This window comes from Delphinus delphis, chromosome 1, assembly GCF_949987515.2.
Source record: "Delphinus delphis chromosome 1, mDelDel1.2, whole genome shotgun sequence".
NCBI classification, from domain to species: Eukaryota; Metazoa; Chordata; class Mammalia; order Artiodactyla; family Delphinidae; genus Delphinus; species Delphinus delphis.
Genome location: NC_082683.1, coordinates 39,856,928 through 39,880,269, shown reverse-complemented (window position 1 = coordinate 39,880,269; position 23,342 = coordinate 39,856,928). Strand labels below are relative to the sequence as shown.

General features: G+C 47.4%; 2 protein-coding genes across 3 annotated transcripts in view; both read left to right on the top strand.

Moving 5' to 3' along the window:
* Positions 1 to 16,451, top strand: part of BEND5 (BEN domain containing 5) — a 47,759-nt gene extending 31,308 nt beyond the window's left edge. Inside the window, exons 3-5 of one of the 2 annotated variants that reach the window (XM_060004993.1) lie at positions 1,101 to 1,249; positions 7,181 to 7,394; positions 16,197 to 16,451. In XM_060004993.1, the coding sequence (XP_059860976.1) occupies positions 1,101 to 1,249; positions 7,181 to 7,394; positions 16,197 to 16,354 (521 nt within the window). In that variant the 3' untranslated portion in view covers positions 16,355 to 16,451. The remainder of the gene's footprint in view (positions 1 to 1,100; positions 1,250 to 7,180; positions 7,395 to 16,196) is intronic. The other variant, XM_060004984.1, reaches the window with a different exon arrangement.
* AGBL4 (AGBL carboxypeptidase 4) overlaps positions 1 to 23,342 on the top strand; it is a 1,259,489-nt gene that overhangs the window by 1,038,916 nt on the left and 197,231 nt on the right. The window lies entirely within an intron of this gene.

Sequence of the window (23,342 nt, the reverse complement as noted above, 5' to 3'; positions counted from 1 at the left end):
TGTCATGAGGAATTTTTGTAACAGAATCACCAATACCTTCCCGACCACCAGCCAAAGCAAGGGCGTGGCAATTGAACATAGAATTGCAGCCAGATTGTTGGTGAGGGCTTCAGTACACAAAGAGCTCTGTCCCAAGTGGCCCACAGGGTAGGGATAAGGGAAGGTTGGACCCTGAAACCCATTGGTTACTTAAGTTATATGCACAGCCCTGGGGACCGGCTTTGGCAGTAGCTGAACTTCTGCTCCCGTTAAACCCTGAAGTATTTGCATAGGGAGAATTTCCAGGATGCTAAACTCTCCATTGGCCTTCGGAGTTGCTCTCCTGCAAAAGTTAATCTAGTCATTTGGCCTTATTTACACATTTTCATCCTGTTTCTCTGCCCTTTGGTAATCAAGACACAATAGGCGATTTGAAAAATAGTCCATCATTTTTAAAAGCTAATGGAGAAGAAAATATCCCCCTTAGAAACCACCCCCATTTATCTAGCTGCCTTTCACAGTTTAAACCATGCATAATTTGTGTTCATTGCATTAAAATAAAAATCAGGGTAGCTGCTGGTTCAGGCAATCAGGGGCTTAATCTGTATTGTATTTTAATTTCTTGGTTGAAATGCTCCTGCCTAGATACTAGGTCTTGGTGAGGGGGGGAGGCCTTTGCATTTCTCCCCGCCCCCCACCGCTTTCCTATCTTCTGCCGTGGCCTACTTCGCATAGGCTGCAGAGATGGGGTGTTGGCAAATACACAATTTGCATACTGGAGTCTTTGCCACCCGGTCTCCACCCCAGTCTTAACAGGACCTCTTTCCTCTGCAGGAAGTCGAGTCCCCTGTGTTTTCATTCAGACAGTGACACCCTAGAAGACTACTTCTCATTCATGCTTAATTAGCTTCTCGTCCATTCTTGTCTTCCAGTTTTCCACCTTTTCCCGTGACATTCATACCTCATGTTATTTTCAAGCTTGGGTTTAAGTGTAGTCCAATGGACAAAAATAAGCCAACATATTTTTTGTGTGCCGCTATGTGCTGATAGATGCCTAGTTAAAATATTTGCCTTTTCTTTTCCTTGGAGTTCTAGACAGATCTCTTTTCTTAACTGCCTAGGTCCCGCCATTGACTTGGAAAAAGTAAAGTCAGAATGTCTCGAGCCCGAGCCGGAGTTACGGAGCACTTTCAGTGAGGAAGCAAATACGTCGTCCTATTACCCCGCTCCTGCACCTGTCATGGACAAGTATATCCTAGACAATGGCAAGGTAGTGTTTCAAGCTCACTATCCATTCCCTGCAAGTGTTGGTTAGTCAGTGTGAAGATGGAGAGTATGGTGGGAGCTTCCCGAGACACAGCCTGGCCAGTTGGCCTCCTGGCCTAGCCCTGAGTGACTGCTTCCAGAATCCATGTGTTATAACTAGTGGATCTTTACTAGGACTTTTTCTTTCTCTCTTCCTTTTCCTTTTTTTCTTTTTTTTTGGTAAATATTGGGCCAAAGCAACTGTAAAACTAAACTGACATTTAAAAATAGCTTATTAGTGAGAATGTATTTTAAAATGATAATGCAATGAAACCAGATGCATAAAATTTATAAGGTGATCTAGAAATATCTGATTTACAGATATGGATACGACTCAATATTTATCCATTCACCCTTTACCAAGTACCTATGTGTTCTAAGCCCCGCCCTAAATGGCAGGGATACATGGGACTTCCCTGGCAGTTCAGTGGTTAAGACTTCACCTTCCAGTGGGTGTGGGTTCAATCCCTGGTTGGGGAGCTAAGATCCCACATGCTCGTGGCCAAAGAACCAAAACATAAAACAGAAGCAGTATTGTAACAAATTCAGTAAAGACTTTGAAAATTGTCCACATCAAAAAAAAAAAGATCTTTAAATAAATAAATAAAATGCCAGGGATACAGAGGTGAATGGGACATGCTCCTTACCCCTGAGCTGCTTTCAAGTTGTACATTCAGCATGGTTAGCCCACAGTCCTAGGACCACATACAAGTCCTCACATTTTTTTGTAAGATTCTTGAAAAAATGTTATGAAAGAAAACTTAAGCAATATTAGTAGTTATATTAGTACAGGGGTGAAAAGTAATGGAATAGCCTTTGGAAGTCTTAAAGTCACATGATGATATAGTAGCAGGGCAGGGAGAAGACTTCTAATATTCTTCCAACATCCAAATGAATTCGTCTTGGAGGAAATATATTGGATCCCTTTGCCTAGGCACTGGTCAGATGCAGTTTTACTGTAATATTCTCTGCTACCATGGCATACATTACAGACCTCACCTCTCCTTCTCCCCAGAGACTCATCTGTGTCAGTCTGTTTTTCTTGCCTTATGCTTCAAAAGGTCTCTGTTTACCCAGTATTGTTCCCCAGTGGGTTGATGAGAAAGAAAAGGTTGTTTTATTTGGGTTTGTCCAGATACATCCCTGCAGCTGGCCAGACTGAGCCAAAGCAAATAGCCAAAGCTAAGGAAATGAAACTTGTTAGTCTTTCAGGCTCTCTTGGAGATGCTGCCCTCATCTCCGTGGAGCACTTCCTCCCCCCAGAGGGCCAAACCATAGGCCCATTCTGCCTTGCCTTGCTGCAGCCAGCAAGCTTTAAGAGTCTGCCTTGTAGGGCTTCCCTGGTGGCGCAGTGGTTGAAAGTCCGCCTGCCGATGCAGGGGACACGGGTTCATGCCCCGGTCCGGGAAGATCCCACATGCCGCGGAGCGGCTGGGCCTGTGAGCCATGGCCGCTGAGCCTGCGCATCCGGAGCCTGTGCTCCGCAATGGGAGAGGCCACAACAGTGAGAGGCCCACGTACCGCAAAAAAAAAAAAAAAAAAAAAAGAGTCTGCTTTGCAGGTTAGAGGTGGCATGACAGAGTGGAAGTAGGCAGCCTGGAGCCTGAGTTTAAGCTTAGCTCTATCTTTGTCCGACCTGTGTGACTCTGAGTGGGGTTTCCCTTCTCTGGGCCTCAGCGTCTCTGTCTGTGCCAGATGGGATCAGATGGATGCCCTCCATAGTCATTAACAGTGACTCAAACTGTGTCTAAGTTTGGTGAACCTTTTCCAACTGAAGATAAAGAAAAGACTATTCTGTCTTTGTTGACTTCTCTTTAGTCATGATCACGTTGTGGAATGACTATAGACTTTTTCTCAAAGCAGCTTCGAAGAGAAATCTTTTTCTCTCTTGTTTTGAAGACCGACGGACAGTTTCTGAGCGTTATGAGGGTCTCTTTTGCAAAGGATCATTTTTCCTCCAGGAAAATGGGTCTCTCAAAGGTCATTTAATTTTTTCACTGTCGAGTTGCACAACAAATCTTTAAAGTGCCAACTTTCCTTTTTCATCAATTATTGCCAGCACTTTGCTATCAAACTAACCTGCCTTCTGTTTGCAGCTAATTTGCAATCAGAGAAATTTATTAAGGGAGAGGAAGGAAGCAGACTTACTGGAAATGGATGGCAGCTTCCTAGAACAGCAGTCCCCACAGCCCAGAAGCAGCCATCATTGTTCTTGGCTCTGCAGTCATTTCTGACCCTTCCTTCTTTCTGCCTTAATCTCTGTGCTGCCTAGAGCATGGGGATGGGATCCATTTCCTAGCAGGAAACTGGTTTTGTCCTAAATAACATTTCACAAAGACAGTTTTTTGATCAAGTCCCATCCCACCAGTTGCCATACTTTTAAATAACCTCCCTTGAAAGCATAAGGCTAACATTTTGGTCAAATGGGGCTTTATGTGAATAGGGCTTGCCATGAAAGCTACTTTCTGATTTTGCTAAAGTGCATTGCTTTTCTTTGTCTTAAGATATTTTATTTCAAAAACTCATTGAATCATATAGCTGCAAAGACCATTAAAGTTTAAATAGTCTAATTTATACATGGGATAGATGGGGAAATACATCCAGAGAAGGGGCTCGTCTATAGTTATACAACAGATCAGAGGCAGGCAGGCAGGAACTAGAAGCCAGATCACCTGGCTTCCAGGTCAGTGCTCTTTCCAGTCTGTTCTGCACCCCTGAAAATGGGGCATGACCCGGAGCTTTGTTGACCTCAGGAGCCCTTGTCCCAAATGCCCCAGCCTATACCTGTGATTGGTCTCACCCAGGGCCACTTCTTTCTGTGCTGTAAAATTGGCCTTGTATTCGAATGCATGTCAGAAAATATTTTCTTCTCCAAGGAACAGCAGCTCATCAGAACTGAAAGCCAGTGACACTAAGACATATTAAATATGCGCATCAGTTTCTTACTGCCTTGTGTTCAGACTAGCCCTGATCACTTTGTAGGAGGCAAAGGAGGCAAAGCCTCGACCTCTCCCCACAGAGATGCGGGGCTGAATCAGGTAGTGAAGGGCTGAATCAGGTAGTGAAGCCTCTCAGTAGGCTAGAAATTCAGAAGGGACAGAGCTTAGCCCTGGAGAAGTGAAGGAGGTTTTCCTGCATTGGGGACCGGGGCTTGAAAGATTAGCAGGCTTAAGAAGGCATAAGGGAAGGCACTCATCCCTGGGTGGGGGAGAGGCATGAGCAGAGACGTGGGTGGGGGAAAGAAGGCAAAGGAAGTAACAGTTTCTGGTTGTCTGCTGTCCTTCTGACGTTTGACTCATGTTATCTCACTGAATCCTCAAAACAGCTCTATGAATTAGGTGGTGATCTGCCTCTGGTACAGCTGAGAAAAGTACGATTCAGAGAGGTAAAGTGACTAGCCCAAGACACCCAGGTAGTAGGTGGAAGGGCCAGGATTCACACAGGGCTGGAGACTCCAGAGCCCATCCTCTTTCTGTTACCTACCACATACTGGAAGTAGGAGGAAATGAGTGAGTTTGGGGACATCATTGAGTGATGGACATAGTACGATTAGCAGGTTGAATGGAAACATGATTCTAGAGGACCTTTAATGCCGCCTGAGGAGGTTGGATTTGAGGTGACAGGAAACAGGGAGCCATTCAGGATTCCAGAGGGTTAACATAAAAACACAGAGTTGAAAGGCTGCAGAAGTCATCTAGTCAGAGAAGGAAAGCTATGTTTTAGGGAATGAATCTGGCAGTGTTTACAGCGTGGGTTGGAGCGGGCAGGGACTGGAGGCAGGAAGGCCAGCCCGTGGCTTTTCTCCAGGTTCCCTGACTGCAGTGTGAACTGCAGTGGGTGCTGGCCAGGGCAGTGGCCGGGCAGGTACAGAGGAAGGCTCAAGAGGAAAGCCATCTGAATACTGATCTGCTTTGTTTCCACCCCCATTAGCACCACCGTGACACTGGTGGCAGCAGGAAGGCCGGGAGAGCGTGGGCTGCAGGGTCATAGGATTTGATTCCAGAATGTACTGATAGTATGTCTTAGGAAAACTAATGAGTCCTTCTGAATCTCTGTTCCTGTCTGTAAAGTAGGAATAATTATTTCTACCTATTTCCATCTCTTAAGGTCATGATGAGGATTAACTAAACTGAGAGTACAATACCTAGTTCACTATAGGTACGCAAAAAATATTAGTGTCCCCTGTCTCTTGTAGAACATTGGCTAAGATAACTGCCATTTCTCTTTTAAGAACAGTAAATTAAACGGTTGTAGGAAAGCAAGGCTCAGGTTAGAAAAGAGCAGAGATCTTTGGAAAACTGAAGTTGTCCTCCATCTCCAAGGCTTTCTGATTCTGCATTTAACGTAACTCACACCCCTTGTTTCCCCCTATCTCAGGAAGCTTGCGTGGGTAGCCCCAGAGAGTCCTCCAGGGAGGTGACTTGGGGTCCAGCAGGGAGCAGCAGGGAACTTGTCCCCAGTAGGCCTGATCTGGCACACAGACTGCCCACCTGCAGTTCAGATTGCAGAGAAAAGGCCAGACTTGACCTTGGGTCTGTGTTGCCCAGCCAGCCCCAGGCAGCACATCTCACTCCAGGGTTACTTATCTTCCTGAGTCGTATGAACAGATTTATAGCACCAGAGTTTGCAGCACAGGAAGGCCAGGTGGATCTGGTTATCTGATATCGTGCCTGCAGAGGTCTGAATGATCTTTTGAGCTAAAGGAAGTGAAGTTAGATAAGGCAGGTAGATTGGTTACTTGCTGACATTGGTGGGTGGGCTGTGTTAGTGTCGCTGGCTGACCTGTCTGCCCGTCTGTGCGTGCCCACCTTGCTTTCCAGGCCAACCTTCGGAAGAAAGATCTCCAAACATGGGTCCTGCTGGTCTGCCATCAGTCTGGGTGTGCGTGCCGTCTCTCAGACTAGACTGTCCTGAGATGCCTCCCGACCATACGAGGTCAATGACCTACAGTCTTTCTGAAGACAGGGACCTTGGCAGGGACTTTCCATTCCCCTCAGAAAGTTTACCTCATCAGTGGCTTCCTCTCCTCCATCCCCACAGAGGCCATTTCCACCCTCCATAGACTCAGCAGAAACACAACATAAATAGCAATGTCAAAGTCAAAATTTCATTTTTTTAATGATTAATGTTAGCAAATGGTCTTCAAGTTGTTAAAAGAGCCAGAAAGTGGGGGGAAAAAAAATCTCAAACCTCATCGCCAGATCATTCTGGGACTTTTGCATTTAATGACTCTGCACTGAAACTTTCTGAGTGCTTCCCTTACAAAGAGCATAAGATTGTGTTTTGTTCTGTGTGCCGTCAGATCAGACCAGAGACACAGTGGTTGTGCTTAATTTGTTAAAATCATAGGTGTTCTCAGCCAGAAGGAATTTAGCTGAAATCCAACTCTCCCAGTTCAGTTCACGGGAAACTGAAGCCAGAGACAGAAAGGACTTGCACAGACACACTCCGTTAGTGGCAGAGCCTGGACGGTTTCCCTCCTCACTCCACCTGCTGTGGTTGTCACACCTAGGAATTACCTAGGAAGCTTTAAACCATCCTGACAACGAGGCCCCACCCAGATGAAATAAATCCACTCTGCAAGTTCAGAGTTGAGTGACTTTCAGCTGTACCTTTCTCAACCTGGTTTTTCCACCTGAAATGAAAATAGTGTCCCAACGCCTTCCTTCCAGGGTTGCTGCGAAGATTTTGAGGTAGTGGATATAAAGCCGTAGAGAAGGCCTGGCACGTTACAGGTATTCAGTAAATGATTAGTTCCCTTAAAGAAAGTTAATTAGTGTTCATGGAACAGATCCCTTGCAGTCGTGCAGCAGTGTCTTTTAAAGGACAAGAAAAATTTCCAGCTCCCATCCTGTCCGACTAAACAGGTGCTTGCTTGTGTTCTTATCCCTTTCAGGTCCATCTGGGAAGCGGGATTTGGGTTGATGAGGAGAAATGGCACCAGCTACAAGTAACCCAAGGAGATTCCAAGTACACAAAGAACTTGGCAGTCATGATTTGGGGAACAGATGTTCTGAAGAACAGAAGCGTCACAGGAGTTGCCACAAAAAAAAAGAAAGATGCAGTCCCTAAGCCACCCCTCTCGCCTCACAAACTAAGCATCGTCAGAGGTGGGTCCCGCACTGGAAACGCAGTGGCCGAGGCACCGCCCTTTACTCTGTCAGGAATGTGTCGGGCACATTTCAGTTCAACAGACACCTACTGAAGCTTCTCCATGCCAGGCCCCGGGCTGGGCATGGGGACGCAGGAGCAGATGTGGACCTGGTCCCAGAAGAGCTCACATTTAACAGGGCAAATGAGCTGTGGACACAAGTACAGTTCAAGGAGCTAGCATGCGAGAGGGACAGAGGGGGGTTCTCAGGAGGGGAGGAAACCCCTAGCCAGAAAATCAGGGAAGGGTTCCTGGGAAGGGGGTCACTGGATTGGGCCTTGAAGGATCCATCAGACATGGAGACACAGATGTGTAAAGAGAGGTACTCGGGAGGCAGAAGCATCTGGAACAAAGGTGTCGGGTTGGGAAAGGAGTGCTGCTGTGTAGACAGCCTGAAGGTGGAGGCTAGGGGACCAGTTCTGGGGGGTCCTAGCATCGTGCCTGGAGCACTTAGTGAGGTGAAGACCAGCTGAGGGTCACTGGATTCAGCTGCTTTTCTGGGGTTTGGGAGGGGTTGGAGGGAAGGCAGAGAGACAGGGAGTCGTTTGTAAAGATAGGGCACTGGCCTGGACTCTGATTTTCCTTCCCTCCTGCCTTCCTTTCTTCCTTCCTCCCCTCTCTTCCCTCTTCCTTCTTTCTTTCCTCTGTCTCTCCCACCCACTCTCCATCCATTCACGAAGCCCTTATTCTTTGCCAGGCTCTCTACTGGGTATGGAGGACACAGGGGGATAAGACACAGTCTCCATCTGCAAGGTGCTTACAGTCACACGGGGAAGATGAACACGAGAACAGCTAGTTACGGTACAGATAATACAAATTATGGAGACAGGCAGGAAAGTACATGGGAGCAGAGAGAATATAGTAATTGCTAATTATTCTGAGCGATCACTACGTTTCAGGTTCTGTTTTTTCTATGATTCTGTGTTAAAAATTCTTTTACATATATTAACTCATTTAATCTTCATAACACATAACACTCCTTCTATTGGCTGCCAGTATTATCCCTGTTTTAGTTGCAGAAACTGGACACAGAGATGTGAAGTAACTTGCCCAGATCGCACAGCTTTAGGGGTAGAGCCAGGAGCCCGAGCCAGGAGGGCTGGCTTCAGAAGCTGTGCTCCTAACCACTAGTCTCTTAAGTGTCCAACTGCCATGTTTTGATGAAGAAAGTAAGACTCAGTCCGCATGTACATTTTGAACAGGCCATGTGCCAAGTTCTGGGGCAGACAGCAAGGATGTCCATGAACAAATCAGATCATTTCAGGTACTGATGAAAGGCCGTGAAGCCTCATCGAGCGATACAGTAGCTGTGTTGGCTGGGGTGGGTGGAGAAGACCTGCCTGAGGCCGTGCATTCAAGCTGGGAGCTGGATGTAGGGGTCAGCCCTGTGCAGGTCTGAGGGGTGGTGAAGCAGGCGGTATAAAGAGCGGGTTCAAAGGCCTGCATGCTCAAGGGGTGAAGCAGCCCCGGGGCGCTGCAGAGTCATGAGTGAGGGGACACTGAGATCAGGCCGGTGGGCGAGAGACGGTCTTTTAGGGCCATGAAGGCCACGGTAATCCGCTTGGATTTACCCCACCTGCAGGAGAAAGGTAATGGAGGTCTTCAGTGGGAGTGACCGAATCGGAGGTCAGTTAGGCTGATGCAGTGGTCTCGGGGAGGCATGACGGTGCCATGACTACGGTTACAGCAGTGGAAACAGAGAAAAATGGCCAGATTTAGGGTGTATTTTGGAGGTCGAGGTGTAAGGACACAGAGGGATTAGGTGACCAGCCAGAAGTCCAGCTACAGGGTTTCAGAGCCTGGATTTAAGCCCACCCCCACTGACTCTGGTCTGCGGCTTGTTCCGTAGCACAGCTGCCCCCGTTGCTGGCCGATTCATGATGACCTGATTTAGGCAGACGCTTATTTTTAGACGAGCGCAGGTAACCTTTAGTCTGCCCACTGTCTGAAAAGGTGGAGCCTAGTTTGGGAGGTCGCCCTGAGAAAGCGTCCTTCCTGGGGACACAGCCCTGCCTACCTGAGAGGTGGCTGACCTCTGATTCTGTTACACTTGTTGGGCTGTGACTCAGCAGGTCCCAGGTGCCTTCCAGTGACCGGCTGCCCTCCCGTTGTCACGCCGTGGCATAAAATCATCTGCTGTGCGTCTGCCTCAGGCACGGGTCTGACCGTGTCGGACTCACCTCCACGTCTTCCTTGCCTCTCGCACAGGTCCTGGCACACAGTGGGAGCTCAGTCGCCGAGGGCTGAACAAGTGCCACACTGAGACCTGCAAGCTGACCCCCTGACTGACTCTTCACACTGTTTCTTGCGAACTACTTTCCTTCCATGTCGCGGTGTCTTCAGCTGAACACTCACCTCTTACGACAGTTAAGAGGGCTGCTTGGATTGTAGCTTGGAATAGTTATGTTTGAGGTGTGAGAAGAAGTTTCCGTTCTTTGTTGACAAGTGAGCTGCCCCCATGGAGCCGACATGACCTCGTGATGGTCACATCATTGGAGCTCACGATTGTTCAGTGCTTTGCAGCTTCCAGGCCCCGTCCTGTCTGCTCCCAGTGCAGGGTGATGGGGAGTAGAAATTGGAACCAGGTATCGAAAGCCTGGGGTTGAGCCCCAACTCTGCTCTGCTTTAACTTTGAGCTCACCCTGGTTCTCTTATGTTTATTTTTGTTTCCCCAGGCCCAGCGCAGTGCCAGTACCAGGTAGATGCTTGGTGTGTCCATGTGTAAAGGCAGGATTCACAGTCCTTGTCCTGGCTGCCCAGTGGACCTGTAGACATTTGTATGTTCTTTTGACCCCATTCAGATGATGTCATTTGCAGCTAATCTGGTCCCCAATACTAAGGAACATTCTAGAAGAAAATACCTCAGCTGTGTGGCTTGGGGCTATTACAGGCTCACTGTCTTCAGGCCCATAGGCCAGGCCCTCCAAGTTTCCCTCACTGATCCACTCCTCCATTTTCTAAGCCCTTTTTAACCTTCTCTACTCTTCCAGAACATGGTAGTCCACAGCTGTCTCTTTTTCAAAAGATGACCATGTCTCTTCCTTCACAGAGAAAAGAAAAAGAAATCCCACAGCTTCGAACCACCCTATCTACAAACTTCACTGGATCCCCCAGTTCTTCTGCCTCATGTTTCCTTCTCTTATTTGGGACTGGCCGTTCTCTCCAACTGGATCACAGCCCACCTGCCTTCCTAAGTACCTTGTCTCTCCCGCTCAACTGGGTCCTTCCCGGCACCATTTAAATATACTTTGATCACTCATTTCTTACAGAAGCAAACAAAACACTCCCTAGACGTCACTTCCATCACCCAGCTGCCGCCATGTCTCTCCGTTCCTTTTCACATCCAGGTTTCCTGAAAGAGTTGTCTGCATTCACTGCCCGTGTGCACTGGGAACGCCCCTGCCATCTGGCATCGGCTCCCAGCCCTCTGCTTAACTCTGTCCTTGCCAGGCTTCCCCGTGGCTCCGCCTCTACCTCTTCCCCGGCCGTTTGACCTGATCTCTCCTCCTTTACTGAGAAACCCTCCTGCATGCTGAGGTCTCCTCCTGCCTGTGGCTTCGCATCCCCCCTGTGGGCTCCCCTCCCGCTGCCCTCGCCTCTGTCTCCAGCCCGCTTCTCTCTCACTGTGCAACGCTGCCCTCCGCTGCTCTCACTCCCGCCATCCCCATTGCCCTCGGCGTGCTCATGGCCCTGGGTTGAAATCCACACTCCTGGCGTCTTGGCTGCTGCCTGGTGATCTGGCCTCTGGTGACTCCCCCGGCCTCATCTCACACCACACTTCCCGTTTCCACTGTGCTCTAACCACTGAGGCCTCCTCCCGGCCCCCTCCGGTCCCCACTGCCAGCAGTGCCCTTCCTCTGGTCTGCACATCCTGCCTGCTTGTCATTCAGAGAGGCCGTCCCCGACCACCCGGGCTGATGAAGCAGCCCTTCCGTTGCTCTCTGCCGCATCACCCTCCCTCAAGTCCCTGCGGAGCGCTTCTTCTTTGCTTGTTTATTGGCTTGATGGTTGTCTTTTTCCCGCCTCCATTAGAACATCAGATTTATGAGCATCTTGCTCAGGGCCAGCATATAGTCAGTGTTCAATAAATATTTGTTGAATCAGTGACTGATTCCCAAATCTATATTTGACCTCAGTTCACACTTCCACGTTCCCGACCCATACATCCAGGTGCCCACTGGTCACCTCCTCCTGGATGTCCACGTGACACTGGCACATCTGCACCGCTCACTGCTCTCTCCTCTTCCTTCTCCCCAAAGCCTTCTGCCCCTCTGTGTTCCCTGTCTTGATAAATGACACCACCTGCCAGGGACCCAGAGAAGCCTCATTCCTGACTCTTCCACGTGCCCGCTCTCCATCTGTTCTGCCCCAAATACCTTTTAAACCGTCCACTTCTCTCCATACCCATCGCGCCTCACGTAGTCCAGTCCACATCACCTCTCCCCTGCCTTACTCCAGCAGCTGCCAGACTCCTCTCTCCATTGGTAACCAGAGTGATCTTTCAGAAACCCAGTATGATCCTGTTACCACCACCCCGTCACAGCCAGTCCCTGGTGCCCATTATTGAAGGGTAAGCTTCTTAACGTGTCGGAAAAGCGCCTTCATAATCTGGCCCCTGGCTCTAGCTCCAGCTTACTTTTCAGCAACATTCCCCTTGTTCACTAAGTTCTTACCATAATGAACTGCTGTATTCCAACAAGCCTTGTCCCCTCTCACATTAGGGAATTTGTAAATGCTGTTCCTGGCACCTGGAACATAGATCAGACCGCCCACCCGACACGCGTGCTGCTCTGTCTAGCTGCTACTCAACACCCAGGTGTGCTTAGGAGAACCATCCTTCAGGAAGCCTTCCCTGACCTCTCACGGTGGGGGGATCCTTCTGTTGTATGTCCCAGAGCACCCCGTGCCTACCTCTGTTCTCTTCTTTCTGTATCTTTGCCTCACAGGTGCCGGGTCAAGCAACCCTTTAGAGCCCATAACTACTTGCCATGCTGGTGAGTGAGAAGGAAATCGACTTGCCCAAGGTCATACAGCGGGTTAGATCAGAGCTGGGCTGAACTGGGCTTTCAGGCTTCCCATTGTCTCCAGGGCTTTTTTGTCTTACCAAAATACAGTGTTGATTTGTTTTTTCTTTACTAGGCAGGCAGGTTTGAAGCCTGTCTCCCATCGCACCATACACTCCCCATTTTTAGGCTAATTATTTGAGCTCGTCCAGACTGCATTTGACTGGTTCTTCCCATGCAAGCTGTCTGCTGGATTGAGATTGTATTTATTTTGTATGATTTTACCACATTTACTCGCATTTGCCATATCAAAATGACAAAAGCCTTGGTGCTCACAGGGTTGGTGAGGATTTTCTCCTCTCTGTGGTTTTAAAATCACTCCTTACCGTGTAGCAGAGGGATGTGGTGAAGGCTGACACTGCTTTAGAAAGACAAAAGCAGGAGGGCTGGAGGAGAGTCTCGCTTTAATGACAAGCTCCAGAATGGCAGTTAAACCTTATTAAGGTCAAATGACCTTTTTTTTTTTTTTTTTTTTGCGGTACGCGGGCCTCTCACCGCTGCGGCCTCCCCCGCCACGGAGCACAGGCTCCGGACGCGCAGGCCCAGCGGCAATGGCTGACGGGCCCAGCTGCTCCGCGGCATGTGGGATCTTGCTGGACCGGGGCACGAACCCGTGTCCCCTGCATAGGCAGGCGGACTCCCAACCACTGCACCACCTGGGAAGCCTTTTTTTTTTTTTTTTTTTTTTTGTGGTACGCGGGCCTCTCACTGTTGTGGCCTCACCCGTTGCGGGGCACGCGCAGGCCCAGCGGCCATGGCTCACGGGCCCAGCCGCTCTGCGGCATGTGGGATCCTCCCGGACCGGGGCACGAACCCACGTCCCCTGCGTCGGCAGGCGGACTCCCAACCACTGCGCCACCCGGGAAGCCCCTCAAGTGACCTTTTGCAGAGTGTCTGACTTTTCAAATGAGCCACGGCGTTGAGTTCTGGTTAATTTTTATAACTTTTTTAATAGGACCCATTAGCGCTGTTATAAACCTTGTTAATTAAGCAATAATCTCAGATGTTCCCTTGCAGAGGGAGGCATTCCTGGCAGCTGCAGGTGATTAATATCTGGAGTCTAACGAAAGCCTTTTAATCAACCTCAGGGGCCGCTCAGTGCTCTTACCCTCAGGAAACGAGAATGATTGGGATTCTGTGGGCGCCTCTGAAAACCTTCCTCCATCTGTACCTTTCTCTTCCTGCCTTCTCTCCAGCTCATGCCGGGGCCTCTCAGGGCCATCACACCCACTGCCCTGCCCCCTTCTCTCTCCTTTGCCTCTTTACCCACCCTGTTACCTTTCAGAGAACTAGAGACCTAGAGCTGGAAGAATCTTCTTAGATGATTGGATTTGACATCCTGCTTTCAGACAGTAAGACTGAGACCCAGAGAGGTTCCCACTCGAGGTGGCACAGCAACTAGGGTTAGAGCCAGATTCGAACCCCTCAACTTGGAAACAGTCCTCTGCACAGGGTGTCTTCCTCATTTGGTTGAGCTTCCAGCAATGTCACTGCAAGTGTCGGCGTCCCCCTGGCCCTGGGCTGGGGAGGGAACCCCGTGTTCGGGTCTGTAGGTGAGACAGCGTGGTCACAGTTCTATGAGACTGTGATCAGGGCTTTGATAGAGGGAAAACCCAGGCGAGTATGGAAGCACTGAGGGTATAGGCAGAATGGGGTCTCCCGACTCAACCTGGTAGGTTCCAAGCAGGTTGAATCTGGAAGAATGGGTGGGGTTTAGGCAGGTGAAGGATGAGACATGAGACCAGGGTAATCTGTAATCTGGGAGGAGATGAGCAAAGACTGATTTGTGGGATAGCCTGGAGTGGGTCGGGAGATGCAGGTGGAGTCAGCAGAGGTAGGACCTTCTCATCTCATTCCCTGTGGAAAAGCCAACACAAGACAAAGTGCAGATTAGTCAGGTTGGAAGCAGCCAGGAAGTAGTGAAGGTCAGCTAAAAGCTTTCAAAGGCTTCTCTGTGCAAACCCTGATCCGCAGGGAGGAGATGGTGCCCCAAAGAAAGAAGGCATATAGCACATGCACCTGCAGCCTGGACAGCAACAGTGGGCGGGCTGGCCACGTGCCCAGGAAGGGCTCAGAGTGGAGGCCGCAGGGGATCGTGCCTGTACTTACCTTCTCTCTCCAGGCCTCAGCCATGTCCCCTGTGAGTGGAGGGGTTGTAGCACAAGGCAGTCTCCGTGATCCCTCCCCAGTGCTGATGTTCTGCGTCACTAACAGCATTGCCTGCTGTACACTGGCCTGGTACACGAGACTTTGTTTATCCTGCGTGGCAGTTCCTCGAGACCGGGTTGTCACTCCTGTTTTATAGGTGGAAAGGCTCACGTTCAACAAAGTTAAAAATCTTGCCCACGATTACATACCCCAGTGGTACATTCCCCACCTACACCCCTAGTCCCCTTATGTCCAGAATTATTATGTCCCCTCAGGTTTCCCAAGAAAAGCATTCATTCATTTATTCATTCATTCAACATACACTTACTGAATCTTGCCCCTGTGCCAGGCGCTGTGCTAGGCCCTGGGAACGGACAGTGGCATATACATAAAATAACTGTAATAGCCTCAGAGAGGGGTAGTGCTCCTTATAGCTTGAAGAAGGCTTGCGAAACGTTTGTTTCACATCCCTCATGGCAGCTTACAAAGGATCATGTGTGGTTTGTTATCCTTGTTTTATGAGGTGAGGAATCTAGGGCAGTGATTCGCCTCAGGTCCCCATGCTAGGAAGTAGGCCAAAGTCCAGCTTCAGTCAGGTCCTGTCTGAGGCTCACTGGTTGCTTCATCACAGCAAACGGCAGAGTCAGTAGAAGTGGCCATCCTCAGCCTCATTAGTAAGCACCTCAGTGAGGTACCACTTCACGCCCGCCAGGTTGTCAGAACCTTAATAATCTGACCTGGAGTGCTGTTGGAGCTATGGGGCAGGCCGTCCTTGCACACACTGCTGTTAGGGGTACCAGGCGGCACAGCCATTGTGGAAAACAGTTTCCCAGGTGTCACCTGGTAAAGTGTAGTAGGCAAGCACCCTAACGCTGGGCAGTTCCAGCCTAGGCCCGGACTGAGCATTTCCTGCATGTTTGCCCCAAGAGACACGGCTCAGGGTGCCTGTAACTGCAGAACATGGGAAACCATCCAAGTATCCATGGACAATCAAGTGGGTCAGCCGACTGTGGACTAGTCAGACAGTAGAACACTACTCATCAGTGAAAGTGAATGACCTGCAGCTATACATACACTTCAGCATGGGTGACTCTCAAAACTGGAATGTTGAATGAAAAAAGAAAAGTCAGATGGGTATACAGAGTATGGATACACTTGTAAATAGTTAAAAATGGGAAAAGTAGCAACATGTTATTTAAGGATGTATGCATATGTGTAAACACGAAAAGAAAAGCAAACATTGAGGACAGTGATTACCTCTGGTGAGGATGGTACTGGGGAAGGGCACTTAGGGGCTTCAGCGGGACCAGCAATGCTGTCCTGTTAAGCAGGGGACGTGGACACATGGGTGTTGTATCATTATCTTTAAAGTATAAATTTACAGTGTATAGCTACTCTTGTGTTGAAAAATTTAAAATACCGCCATGCCAGATATGTGAGTTGGTACTTTGGAAGTATGTCAGGAGGCATATTTTCCTTTCTCCCCCTTAAAGATATGTACTCGAATGTACCATTAATCCTTGGCCTTCTTGTTTCTTTTCCCTGTCTAGAGTGTTTGTACGACAGAATAGCACAAGAAACTGTGGATGAAACTGAAATTGCACAGAGACTCTCCAAAGTCAACAAGTACATCTGTGAAAAAATCATGGATATCAATAAATCCTGTAAAAATGAAGAACGAAGGGAAGCAAAATATAATTTGCAATAAACTTTGGATTTTTCATAAAGCCTTCTCGTTTTCCTTGTGTGGCGTGTGATTTGCGGGTGACGGTGTTGTCCAGATCAGACCCCACCATGCGTGGTGGTGTGTGGGCGGGGAGCCAGTAGGGTTCTGAGGTCAGCGCCTTGTTCTGAACTTGGACTTCCCACTCCAAGAAGGCGGATGGATTTGCTGAGACTCAGGCAGCATCCTGGCGCCAGTGTTGTTCTGGGGATGGTGAAAGCGCTGTCTTTTCGGAGGCGGATAAAATGTCTCTGAGTTACCTATCACTTGGCCAAGAATTTGAGCTGATATTTTTACCATTTAAGGACTTCTATCTTTGTTCCTCTATTTTGTTCTATAATAAAGCTTCATTAATTCGTTGCTGTAGACAATCATTAGCCTCATTTATTTAAGGATGGATATTAAGTGTACAGTGGAGGTGACCAGTGTCCTTTGAGGGGCGGAACATTCAGGCTGAAGGAGAGAAAATTCATAAGGGATGTGATTACTGTCTACAGGTCTGAAGGGCTGTCTCGAAGCAGATTACTTTCTCTTACCTCAAAGGACAGATCTAGGACCTGTTACTCAAGGTGATCTGAGATTCAGCTTTCCTGATAATTTGAGTCAATCTTTGTAAAGGAGTGTCAGGGGGTGGTAATGTTAGATGTGGTTCAGGGTAACCTTCAGAAAGTCAGGGGCAACGTCACCTGGTGTCGGTTCGTTCATCCTATCTTGCATCTCAAATGATCCTCCAAGTTGCATAATTTTTATCTCGTTCCGTAGCTGTGTCTCTAAAGTGCCTGGTGCCCAATCAGGCAGACCACATTTGATCGTCCTGTTGATTAACACTTTCCTTTCTGTAATGCCTATGAAGTCAGCGTAGTATGTTGGAAATGGCAAGGGTTTGGGGCTGAGGAGTTTGGGTTCCAAACCTGGCTCCACTGCTTGCTTTGGGCTTAGCGTAACCTCTTGAGTTTCAATTTTCTGTTCCTTAAAAAGGAGATAATATCTACTTTGCGGAGTTGCGACGTTGCTATAAGTTATAGAGCACTATATATAAGTGCTCAATAAATGTTGGTAGTCATTGTTTTCTTCATTTCTGGTTATTGGCTTTTAGGCATTGGTTGGAAAACTTTGGCCTCTGGTTTCTCTAATGGTTTATCCACTAAACCATTAGATGACTGGTGGTCTATAAGCAAAAGCTCAGGGTCACTAGGGTGAGTAGTGGAGGTGGCTACCTCTTTGAGGAATTTTATTTTAGTACATAAAATAATTCTTTGTAATCTGAAATATTATATGCTTGCTAAAGGATGTATAGGTATGAACTTCCTTTTATGGTGTTTTCCCAGTTCTCCACAGACTAGTGGTGTGATCTTGGACCAATCACTTAACTTCCCAGAGTCTTTACCAGTACAATGAGGAAAATTATGCATACCTCACAGGCTATGTGGATAATTAAATAATAATAACAATAACAGATACTTAATATGTGCCAGGACTTTTCTGAGTGTTTAACAAAAGTTAGTTCATTAGGTAAGTAAAGTTTGTGACACTTAGTAGTGTTCAGTAAATTCTTATTAAGATGTGTTCGTTTTAATGGCAGGGGAGCAGCTTGGGCATGAGTAGTGTGAATGCATGAGAGGCTGGGAAAAAGTATACATGATTTGAACTCATCCCATTTCCTTCCTAAGCACGGCAAAGATAAACACCCAGAGGCTCCATTTCCCTACAAAGACTAATAAGATATGATACCTGCTTTATAGGTGCTTTTAGGTTGGAAGGGAAAATAGTCATCGAAATACCTGCTTAAAAAGGCTCTGACAGGGCTCCCCTGGTGGCGCAGTGGTTGAGAGTCCGCCTGCCGATGCAGGGGACGCGGGTTCGTGACCCGGTCCGGGAGGATCCCACATGCCGCGGAGCGGCTGGGCCCGTGAGCCGTGGCCGCTGAGCCTGCGCGTCCGGAGCCTGTGCTCTGCAATGGGAGAGGCCACAACAGTGAGAGGCCCGCGTACCGCAAAAAAAAAAAAAGGCTATGACGTGAAAGTGCTTCGCGTAATATATGACACATACATCAGGGCCAGAACGGGTTGTGAAAGATTGTGGGATCTGATTGTGACTTTACTGCTTCTGGGGAGGTCACTTGACCACTCTGGAGCTCGTTTCTTCTAAAGTGGAGACAGTGATCCTAAGTCAGGGTTATTGTGGAGAGGAGTCCAGGTAATAGCTGGGAAAAGAGCTCCGTAAGTCTCAAGGAGCCATGCAGATGGTAGCTGTCCTTAGCTTGCAAGGCAGCATGAAATCAAAAGTAGATGTGACAAGGAAGGACATAAGAGGTGTTTCTGATGGGGAATCGGGGCAGGGGAGGGGGCAGGTGTTTTTACACCCTAGTTAGACTGAGACTTTTTGATCACCTGTTGTGTACCTGGTGCCCTGTGACTGTTATGTGAGGGCAGGGCCACCATTCTTACACCCACACAAATGAGGAAATGAGCTCAGAAAAGGTTAAGTAACTTCTTGGCCAAGGTCCCAGAGTTGTCACAGTGGAGCTGGGTCAGAATCCAGGTCTGTGCAAAATCTGTCCTTTTACCTCTTCCCTCGAAAACTGAGTGGAATATTATGGTCTGGGCTGAGAATCTAGCCATGTAATCTCAGGGCATATTTCGGAGAGTCCCAACTTAAGTAATCAATCGATGGAAATTGGTGTCGCTAATTCAAGCCATTTGAAAGGATGGGGAATAATAGTACCATTTATGAGAATCCACAGTTTTATTACATTCAAATACATACACAAAACTGAAGTTCATTTTGTGTAGTAGGGAGTTTCCCAAACTTGCCCAGTCTTGAGAATGTGCTGAGGTACTTAAAATACAGATTCCTGGGCTTTGGTTTAGGGTGCTGGATTCAGTAGGGCTGGGATAGAGCTGGGAACATGTGTTTTAACACAAGTGCCAGTTTTGAATAACACCAGTCTAGTAGACAGCATTAGAAGTCCTGTTTTAACAAAGGGACAAGAGTGTTTCCTAAGTAGAAAGACATGCTCCTTCTAAAGTGCATGACAATATTTGAAATTGAGACTCAATTTCCTCTTATAAACCTTGTTTAGAGTTACTCTTTCATGCTCACCAGATGCTGTTTAGTTGGACATGATGCAGAAGGTGACTTTCAGTGTAGGTGCCAATGATTTTCCCCTCACTTTTACACTTAGATTCTTTCTTTCACTTCCTCTGACAGGCCAGTGGGTTGTGGAGGACAAGACAGTCAATCCTGGATTGGCAGAGCCTCAAATGATGAGGTTTGGGCCCTGTTTACCGAAGCCCCGGCCACAAGTTCTCTGTGGCCAGACCAAACAGAAAGATGTGGCTTGTTTTTATTTTCTAGCTGAGGAAAGTGTGTTGTTAGTGACTGTCATGTGCCCATGCGTTTCTTAGATGCATTTCTAAATTATGACCATTTTGGGAATTATAAAGAAATGAAAACCACTTTATAGAAATTTTTGGAAAAATAAGGGAAATATTCCAAATGGCACAGCTGCAAGCATTGTGATGTATCTCTTCTAGTCCTTCATTTAACAGCGTAAATGTGTATTTTACATACCTGTGGTCATAGCATATCATCAGGTTTGCATCCTTCCCTTTCTTTTTAACATATTGCCCTGTTGCTCCATGAAATGTATAGCCATCAATTCGAACATCCCCCCAGTGAATGGGCATCAGGCTACAGCTGGGTAAACCACCTGGTCGGCTGTGGGGCTAACCCACAGGGCTGCCAGTTCACGGAAGCTCTCTCTGCACGCTTGGGTCCGGCACGTAATTAAAGTGACCCAGGGAGAGTGGATAAATGGCCGCCAGTGTTACAGGTGGTTTTCCTCTCTCTTCTCCTCTCCCCACGCCCACTCGGTCCTCACCTGTGTGTGTGCCTATCCTGTCTCTGACCTGCTCTGACCTCTTACAGTGTGACCTTGGCCTTCAAACCTGCCTTTGGCCCTCCAGACACCCTGTGCTCAACCCACAGCGCACAGTGCTCATGAGCTTTTCCCTGTGCGCTCTGACTAGGTCCACTCCCGACATTCCAGCTACCCTCGCTCACCTCAGCCCCTACCCTGCCACCCAGCCGGTCCATTGCCCTTCCTTGAATCTGTAGGTCATTTATAAATTAAACATCTATGAAGATTTTTGTGTGCACAGTTTTTTTTTCCCCCTTTATATTTTCTATCAGTTTCTTAGGTTCGTTTTACCTGGGTCAAAAAGAGTACCACTTTTATCATTCTTGATACATATAATGGGCGTGACCGTGTTTTAATTATTTTGCCAACCTAACAGGTGAAAATTGTTACCTCATTATATTTTCTTTAATTACTTCTGAGACTGCACATCTCTCCAGAGTTTGGTTTCTTGTTTACACAAAATAAATGCTTAACCTGTAAGCATTTCCAGCAGAATTCATTTCATTTTCTGTATATAGTTTTCTCTGGACCAATGTGTTTGTTTACCTTGGGCATATTTTTACTTTTACATCTGCAAATAGACATACCAACAGGTCTTTTCATCACTTCTGCTGAAGAGATTAATCAGTTTCTGCCAAACAGCTTCATAGGCTCATGGAACCAAAGGGTCAAAAGTGAGCTTCAAGGTCCTCCATTCAGATCTCCTCTCCACTGAAAGCAAATGCTTTCCAGACCATGCTGGAACTCCTCCAGGCGTGGAGAAGTCACCTTCCTGCCCAAGGGCACATCCAATTATTGTCATCACTGAGAAGTTCTTCTGCTGAGCTAAAAATCTACTTCCCTGAGACTTCTGAGGTCACTCAAGTTCTCTCCTCTGAAGTCAGGCAAAATGCTTCTGCTTATAGCCCTTTGCAGAGTTGAAGGTGGCAATCATGTCTCTTCACAGACTAATCAATAGCTCAAATTCTGTTCTGCCATCTCTCACGTGGGAGAGGCAGTGCAGGGAAGAATGAGGACTCTGGATTTAGACAGCCCTGTGTTCAAACCTTGACTGCCACTTACTAGTATGTGACCTTGAAGAAGTTCTCAATCTCTCTTGGCTTTAGTTTTCTCATTTTAAAAGTGGGAATATAATACCTATCTCACAGGGTTGCATATAGAGCTATACAAGAGAACATGAGTAAAGCACCTAGGCATCCAACATCTCTTAGTTCCCTAATCCTAAGAACTCTGACCATCCTGGTTGCTATTTTATGGGTGTGCCGCTAGAAGGTAGGGTTCAGGACTGGACGCTGCTCTAGGAAGGGTCTGACCAGTACTAACTAGAGCAGTTGTCATCTCTTGCTCCTGGATGGCATATCTCTATTAGAGTGCCCTAAACTTGAATTAGCATCTTTAGCGATACAACTGTCTCACGTTGAGCTTATGGTCACCAAATACTGCCCTGCTCCCTTTTTTGGCTAACACAATACTTATCCCTTTAGTTCGCTGTGTTGCAAGAGAACGAGCATAGATTTTGATGACAGAGGAACTCACACCAAATTCAAATCCTGACTTCATTATTTATTAGACTAGAGGAAATTGGGCAAGTTCCTAAATCTTCTAGCCCCAGTCACCTTGTCCGTGATGCAGTTGTTAATGTAACCACGCTTACCTCCCGCGGTACCAGACCTACAGCCCTCACTATCCCAGTTGCGGGCTGCAGTAAATGTGGTTGTTTTTGTTCCCTTTTTCTTTCCCTTATTCACTTCAGCAGCTATTTATACCCCCCCTCACCTCAATTGTGTGTTCTTAAATGTATTTCTTAAACAAAATAGCGGATTTTGCATGCATCCCGGTTCCATTTCATCTTATTGGTTTCGGCCCAACATTCCAGCTGGTTGAGATCTTCTTTTCCATTTGTGTTTAAAATACGAAACAAAATTTGAGGAAAGCCAAAGCTGAAAAAGAAATCGAGCCGTAATCCCAAGAACCAAGCCCAACAACACATTCACTCCTGGGAGCCCCTCCTGTCTGTCCAGGGCAGTACCTCTTTGTTCACAGCAGTTGGCCAGCCTCCCGTGATCCTGCCTTGTTCATTTCACATCATGTGGCAAACATTTCCCCCTCTGCTGCCTGGTTTGTGTAGCTGCCATTTCAATGCCCTTCCTGACACTGGGTCATGATTACCTTCTCATCTCCTCACTGTACATTTTACTGTCTCTAGTTTCTTGCTATTAGCGATAATGCCCTCATGATCATTTATAGTTGTTTGTTTCTTAAATTCCCAGGAGTGAGCTAATTAAAGGGCAAGCACATTTTTATAGTCTTTTCCATGTTGTTGTTATATCTATGTTTGTTATATTGCTCTCAAAAAGGTCAAGCCACGTCTCTAGGTAGGTGGACGTGCACATGCCATTTCCGCACAACTTCACCAGCATTTGGAATTTTTAAAGAAGTTTGGCAAATTAGTTTTCTCTACAAAAGTACTTTTTCAACTTCTTCCTGTGTGAATTGTCGATTCATATGTTTGCATGTTTGAGATCCTTATGGAATTTTATTCTGTGCTATATTCTTCCTCCCAGTTTTATAGTATAGAAATATGATCTTTTGTATCTTCACCAAGTTACCAATAATAATGGTTAGGTCAGTGAAAAGAAAAGAACCGTGTGGTCCTCCGCTAAAGACCCCACTTTTCTTTACCAGTTACTTTCTCTGAGCTGGATTAGTCTCGTAACTAGGACTCCTCCATCTAGATGTGATCAGGGAAGACCTCTAAGATGTAACATTGGAGCTTACGCCAGAAGGACGAGAATGGCCACGAGGGGATGATTTGTCTGTCGGTCCATCTCCCCCTCCATTCATCTTCAACGAGTTGAATATCCCTAGTCTGTGCCCACCACTCCAACAGGCATTGCTGGTTGGGTCCAACAGGGAGTCACACCTCAAGGGTGGTTCGAAACCCTGTGCTCTTTCCACCATTCCAGGATGCACTCTTTTGGCCATATCCAATCTGGTACCCTGGGCATGTTTCCATTTCAGTAGCTAACGGGGAGAGAGATTCAGTATTCT